The sequence below is a fragment of the Poeciliopsis prolifica genome, unplaced genomic scaffold, assembly GCF_027474105.1.
Source record: "Poeciliopsis prolifica strain line A6 unplaced genomic scaffold, Auburn_PproV2 SCAFFOLD065, whole genome shotgun sequence".
Classification (NCBI taxonomy): domain Eukaryota; kingdom Metazoa; phylum Chordata; class Actinopteri; order Cyprinodontiformes; family Poeciliidae; genus Poeciliopsis; species Poeciliopsis prolifica.
Genome location: NW_026562440.1, coordinates 272,445 through 279,089, shown reverse-complemented (window position 1 = coordinate 279,089; position 6,645 = coordinate 272,445). Strand labels below are relative to the sequence as shown.

General features: G+C 41.2%; 1 protein-coding gene across 1 annotated transcript; it reads right to left on the bottom strand.

The window, feature by feature from the left end:
- Positions 1 to 313: 313 nt before the first annotated feature.
- LOC129351198 (ALK and LTK ligand 2-like) lies at positions 314 to 5,860 on the bottom strand. Its single transcript, XM_055020061.1, has 6 exons — positions 5,140 to 5,860; positions 4,563 to 4,924; positions 4,381 to 4,434; positions 2,430 to 2,510; positions 2,227 to 2,309; positions 314 to 1,146 (listed from the first exon to the last, which is right to left on the bottom strand). Exons 2-5 carry the CDS (start codon positions 4,834 to 4,836, stop codon positions 2,245 to 2,247), a joined length of 474 nt encoding a protein of 157 aa, XP_054876036.1. The 5' UTR covers positions 4,837 to 4,924; positions 5,140 to 5,860; the 3' UTR covers positions 314 to 1,146; positions 2,227 to 2,244.
- Between the last annotated feature and the right edge of the window lie 785 nt (positions 5,861 to 6,645).

Below are 6,645 nucleotides of genomic sequence, written 5' to 3'. Positions count from 1 at the left end.
ACCCTTTCAGAAATCTGTCGTTTTACAGTGTCGATGCAATAAAACATGGAAAAATATCCTCACACGCAACCTGGAAAGTGATCGCAAAAAACTGATTTTGAAACACTATTTCAAACGAAACGAGGAAAAAAAAAAATCCACGGCTCTCATTTGAGTTTGAACTTTTTTAGCATCTCCGTCTGAAACAGCACTTGGGAATTTCACCGGATCAGCTGTCCCAGGGCTCAGTCCAGTCATGCGCTCACTCAGGCAGCATTCCTCATTTTAAAATGGGAACGCAATAGAAAGTACAGAAAAGCACAACAAAGACAAATTATTTTGTAACAACCTCATAATTTATTTAAATATATCTCATTTTTAAATATATATAGATATACACTTTTACATATGTAACACCTTTTTGCTAAAGGCCAGCCACGTACTTTAATGGTGGATTCTTTCTATGGTTGTGTTTACCGTTATATACATTACCCTCCTGGTCGGACAGATCATGACCTATGATTTATGTACCGCTAAGCCATTTGACGAGTAAAATACATAAACATGGTCGTTACCACATGGTACCCAGGGTTAGTCTATCCACAGGTTGGCTGTGGCTTAAAGCCACCACTTGTGTTTTGCAGAAACATGTTCTTGCAATAATTTAATGACAGTTCATTCTGAGCACAAGTGGGTGACGACGCTGTCACTAGCTGGGGGTCAGCGAAAACTTCTGTTTTTAGATGGTGATAGTGCAGTCGAAGGGCCAATGTCAACCTAAAACACTCAACAAGGGCAAATGTCTCAAAAGGACAGTGATTCTTGTTTCTTATTTGTTTAAGCAACATCCTTTTGAATTCCAGTGCAGTGGAAGAAAAGCGCCCATTTTGCTTATCTTTGCCAGCTCCTCCTCTCTTCACTCTTCACCTGCTCTCTGTTTTCCTTGCCTCAATGCTCCCGTGTAACGACAGCTAACCGTTGAGGCCCAGCCAAAGTTAGCTGCAATTTTCACCTCAGCAGAAGGGATGCGGTTGAAGCAAAACGCTGTTGCCTAAAGTCAGACAGGGCGGTCAGATTTAGGCTTCCCTCTCACTGTCCAAGGCACTTTTTCACCAATATATCTTGTTTTGTATCTTTTCTTCTGAAGTACACATGTTTGACTTCAACCTGCAAAACAGAAGAGGTAAATGTCAGCATGGCCTTCAGGCAAGCAATGCTATGAAACAATCACAAAAGATAAATGAGGAAACTTGATTTGTAACAGAGCTGAAGCTCTCACTGTGCCCTGACAAGGGTCTGTGTGTGTTGATACAGCCAGCATGTTAACACTAAGAGCAAATGTCTGGGTGTTTCTTGAGCAACATGATCTACAATCTGAACCCAGTTCCAATTCATGCTGAGTTTATGAGCTACACCTGATTGCGATCATTTGCTGTTTATGAGTTTGGCAGCGAGGTGGGAAACATCTTAATTATGAGAAAACCCCTCAGTTTTAGGAATGCTCCAGTGCACATAAAAGGCCTGCATGAAAAACCTAACTGGCTTTGATCCATTCTTCTTTGGCAAGTTCTTGAGTTTGTTTTAAACCATTTTAGCACTAAATACTAAGATAATTTTTAGCTCAGAATAACTGGGAATTATATTGTCAGTGTGTTAATTTGTAACACAGTGCAGAGTGATTTCCATAAATAGTCTGACCAGATATGAACGTAAACACCAGTGATCCATAGTTTTGAGGAGCATTTTAGAAAAAAAAAATTACAGTACAACCTTTTGACCTTTTTCTAGATTGTGAAAAATCCTTGTTTTAAAAATGGACCAATAATCATCTGAACAGACTTTTCACCATAGCAAATTCCAATTCAAGTTATTTATTTACAGATTTAATAGCAGTAAACAAATTGTGGAGGCAGTCATTTATCTGACTTGTATACATTGGTTCAGACGGTTTTCAGAGTGTAATGTTTCAATGCAATTCAGAAAAGTTGAGCAGGAAAGGCTGTTGGTTTGCAGTTGCACAGACAAAAGCAACAAAGTGACTTAACTACCGACATAAAATTTTGATTGTAACATTATCTGTCAAGCTATGAATACCTTCCTCTCTGTGATAGTTTTTTTTTCTTTTTTACTATAGCTGTAACTAAAAAAGTTTGATTTTTAGATCTTTTTACTGCTGAAGGCTTGATCGCCTCAAGCAGCAGTGACTTCTTTAGCTCGTTGTGTGTGTGAGTTGAAGCATTGTAGTACCTTTTGAGTATGCACGCGCTACCCCACTGTGCACTGCGGGCTGCCTGCAAGCCGTGTGAGAAGTCGCGCACATCTTTTGAAGTCTGAGAAAGAGAAAACATAAAGAGAAAGACTGAATCGTTTTCTTTTCACGCAGTGTGTTGACGTTGGACGGTGATAGCTTTCCCTCCTGGTGCATGAGGGTCAGGGCAATCATGGCTTACATGCAGGTATCGTGCAGTCTCTGGTGTGATGGTAAAGTCTGTACGCGTTCTTCCTGCACTGGTAGCTGAACACAAGTGGACCTGGCAGAGAAGGAAAAATAGGGTCTTTGAACACATTTCTAACGTTTGCATCCATCTCCATCAACATCTGCTTTGTGGCTTTAGTCTAACTTTAGGAACAATGCATTTTATGTGGGATAAAAAAAAGTATAAGCTAACATTCAAATTGGTAGATTTGTGGTGTGCAAGTATTAGAAAATTTGAAACTAGAAAATATATCATTTAAAAACATCCTAAGCAGGATCAGTTGTTTATTCTATTTTCAATTAGACAATAAATGTAAGTTTAGCCACAAAAACCCTAAAACTCTATCACCTCATAACTAAAGTTGAACCATTGTATGGCAAGCCATTAGAAGTAACAGAATTATGTAAAAATTGCTGTTTAATTAGCCAGATTGCATTATTTTACACTGGTGAGATGAAGTTTAAATGACTCCAAACTTGATGAGCAAAAAAAAAAAAAAAAAAAAACATAATTTCATCAAGTCACTGAAAGCTTTGTTTTATGTCATGCAGCTTATCAATTAATACCATTTAATGAGTAACAGTAACAGTGGCATTTCTTTTACTTCTTAGCAGCAGAGAACAATGTCATCTAATCAATGAACAGCACTTTTCACATTAAGAAGCTCAACCATTAACACTTAGTTACAAACTGCAGAAAAATAGCCAAATAAAAACAATTTGTTTATCTTTTTTATTTTTTTTTCCTCTCATTAGAAAAAAAAGCTGTTTCATCCCTTCATTGCTTTCTACCACTTCCTCCATAAACAGGTTATTCAATAGGAAGCTGCTTCATATAAAATGCCTTTCTGTTTTTTTACCCTCGACACAGGGGCGCTGCCAGGAACCTTGGGCCCTATGACAAATAATTTAATTGGGCCCCCCCACACAGCTGCTGTTACAATTTCTTGGGTCTATCTGTCCCTTCAAAAGCATCACAATGTTAAAGGCTTGCGACTGCCTTGCCTCGCTTTCTTTGGTCCAATACGGATAACTAGCACAGTATTTACTGCTCATGAATTTTACATGCAACAGTCCACATCCAGTATGCAAGTGCTTAAATGTTTTCTATTAGTTTTAGCTTCCTGAAATGTCTCTCCCCATGAGCAACAGTCAAATACAACATGCAAAATACACATGAAGCAATCCAGACTTCTCAAAAACGCTATGTAGTTGCATTTTATTCAGGCTGCAGTTTATAACTTTAATTTTAAAAAATGTTTCCTCCATATTTGTTAAAGCTGTCACCATGTCAGATAATATGTGAAAACAATCAATCTTCTCCACCTGCTCCCTGAGCTACTATTACTGGCTAAAGTAATGCAGCGGTCTGACCAAAACAACCAATCAGAACCGGTAGGAGGGTCTTAGCGCTGTCAATCAACCCCATTCACTCATTGCTAAATGTGCTGATGGGGGGGAAAAACAACTTATCATTACAGGAAAAATTTTCTGTCATTGGTAACTATGCTAACTAGACTGAGTATTCACAACAGGCTGAGCTAACTGCAGGATGAGCCGCCACCTAAGATTGTGATTGACAACTCTCCTGTCTCTGATTAGTTGTTTCTAGATTGTACTGGGAGAAGGCAGAGGAAATAGATTTTTCACAGATTATCTCTCATGCCATACTGTCACAATATAATGACAGTTTTAACATGTAAAAAATTTTAAAAGTTACATACTACAGCTTTAATTTCTCTTAGGAGAGGGAAGGTGAGCAAACCGGAAGTTGTATTTCATATGTTGGATGAACTGAAACAGGAAGTGCAATAATGGGCACAAATAGCTTGCCATAGCCCCCCTCAGCCCCTCCTTGGGATAAACATCAGTCTCAAACTGAAAACACATTCTAGAAAAGAGGACAAATTTGAACAGGTTCTTACCTGTGAAATATTGAATTATTCTCTCTTTCATTTTATAATCTGTGGGGGTTAAAACTGCGGGAGGAGAGAAAAAGAGAGAAAAGGTTACACAGTAATTAAATGAAGGGTATCTCGGCTAACACCAGCACACAAAAGCTCCACCGTGTTGTTATTTATTTGAGCGTCTTCGCCCTGCCACTCACCCAGAGCCTGGTTCCCTTTGTCCGTCTTGCCGCGAAAGTCCCTCCTCTCTACCGACGCGCTGCCCGCCGCCCGCGGCGTCAGCGGCGCTTCCGTTCTCGCTGCGTGTCGACCCCGGTTATTCTCCACGTGCTTCATGATCTCCACCATCCGCCTCGAACTCCGCGGCGCGTCCCCGCCGGCCGCCGCGGTGGGCGCGCTCTCTCCACAGTGCTCGGTCAGAGCGCACATCAATAGCAGCAGTCCCACAACGACGGGTTTGCGCGGTGCGCTCATAGCTCCAGTGTAGTGAGGAAAGTGGAAAGTGGACTCAAGGAGGAAAAAAAAAATAAAATAAAAAATAAACTCTCTTCTTTTTGGGGACCTGAGGGATGAGATTGAGGACGAATTTGAAATATTGGCTCTCTTAAATGACCAGAAAAATATTTTTAAGGATAGAAGCCTAACATGTCCATGCAATTTTAACGCACGTTTAGCTCAAGCATCTTAGGTATTCAATAATAAAATCAGAAAGTAATCGTAACACTTTTTAATAAGTATGTTTTAAAATACAGTTTTAGTTGTGAAAAGTGTCATTACCTTTTCAAAGTTCTCTTACGCTCTGACTGCGTCCGGTGCGTCCTGCCAAAACCATGCACATGTGCGTAACTTTTCTCCCCCTCTCTGTTGCGTTCCCGTCCGGATCCCGGTAAGTGTTCACTTTTTTAAAAAAGTCGGTTCCTGTTTGCGTGGAGTTAAAGCTACGGAAGTCATTTGTGTGGTCGCCGATGGTTGATGATCATCCCTCCAAAGAAGAAGCAGCTGATATTATCCCGTGTGGCGCTCCAAGTTCCAAATTTGCCCCCTCTTGTGCGTCCAGTCGCTTTTTATTCTATCTCCCCGACGGCGGGGTGGGGGGAGGACTGTCCCCTGTGGACTACTCCACAAATTTATGTGGTAATTATAGGAAACGATACCTGAAGAGGAGAGTTAACACGAGTTGTCCGATCATCCCTTGAATACCGTGTCAAGTTTACTGAGGCCCCCCTCCCTCTCCTCCTTTCCGTTACTCCATTTATCTGTGCGATATACGCGGTTACAGGAAGCGTCCGTCTTCCACTAATACTTCCACTGAAATTTCCAATCAGCCCGGCGTGCAGCGCAGATGCAGCGCATGTTAGTGGAAATGCTGCCACATGCTTCCTAGGATCCTCATAACCTCATTTAGAGCCATTGCGCGCTTTACATCCATCATGGAAAATTCAAACCCAATTATGCACCTTTTAGGGGCAATTCTTTGAAAATTGATTGTTTTGTTTTGTTGTTGTTGGGTTTTTTTTTTTTTTTTTTTTTTTTCTCGACAGAGCAAAGCCTTTGGTCGAGGTTCGTCCTCGCTGGAGATCAGTGTGCACTGGCCTGCTGCTGTGGCTGCAGCAGCTTTCTTAAAAGTCGGGGCGTGCGAGTGGCTCCCACGCCCACTGCTTCCAATCTCACAAACCTGCAAGGGGAGACATCACTTTGAGAAGAAAAGATTCATTCACCCCAACTTCTGTATCCTGCTAAGAGAAAGCAGGATACGTGAGCTACTTGGATTCTTTATGAAACCAACCCAAATATCTGGCGCATAGTTTGCTTTTTTTTATGTCATAATCGGATAACATCATTTTATGAACATAGTCTTGTCATTTCCCTGCAAAGTTCAGCGAGGAAACGACCACAGCGCCTTGATTGAAAGAACAGACTCTGGGTGCTGAAAGGACAGCGCACTGTCACCATCACTGAACTGTCTCAGGGCGTCTGCACAAAGTTCTTGAAAGGTTGGCCACAGGTGGAGTGGCCGACGAGGAGAGAGTTACTCTTTACAAATAGACGATGACAAAATACAGGCGATATCTGGTTTCCTTGCTGATTCATACCGTCATCAGCAGATTCGATCCTGTTCTTATGGGAATCGGTAGTCTAACTTATGAGGAAAAAAAACCCCACCGAGGCAGGAACATATTTGCTCTCCAATGAGCACGCATCAGCAGATTTAGAGCAGAGGTTTGCGTACGAAGAGAGTTAATGGGTTCTGACTGCATTTATATATTTTTTGACAGCAAAATT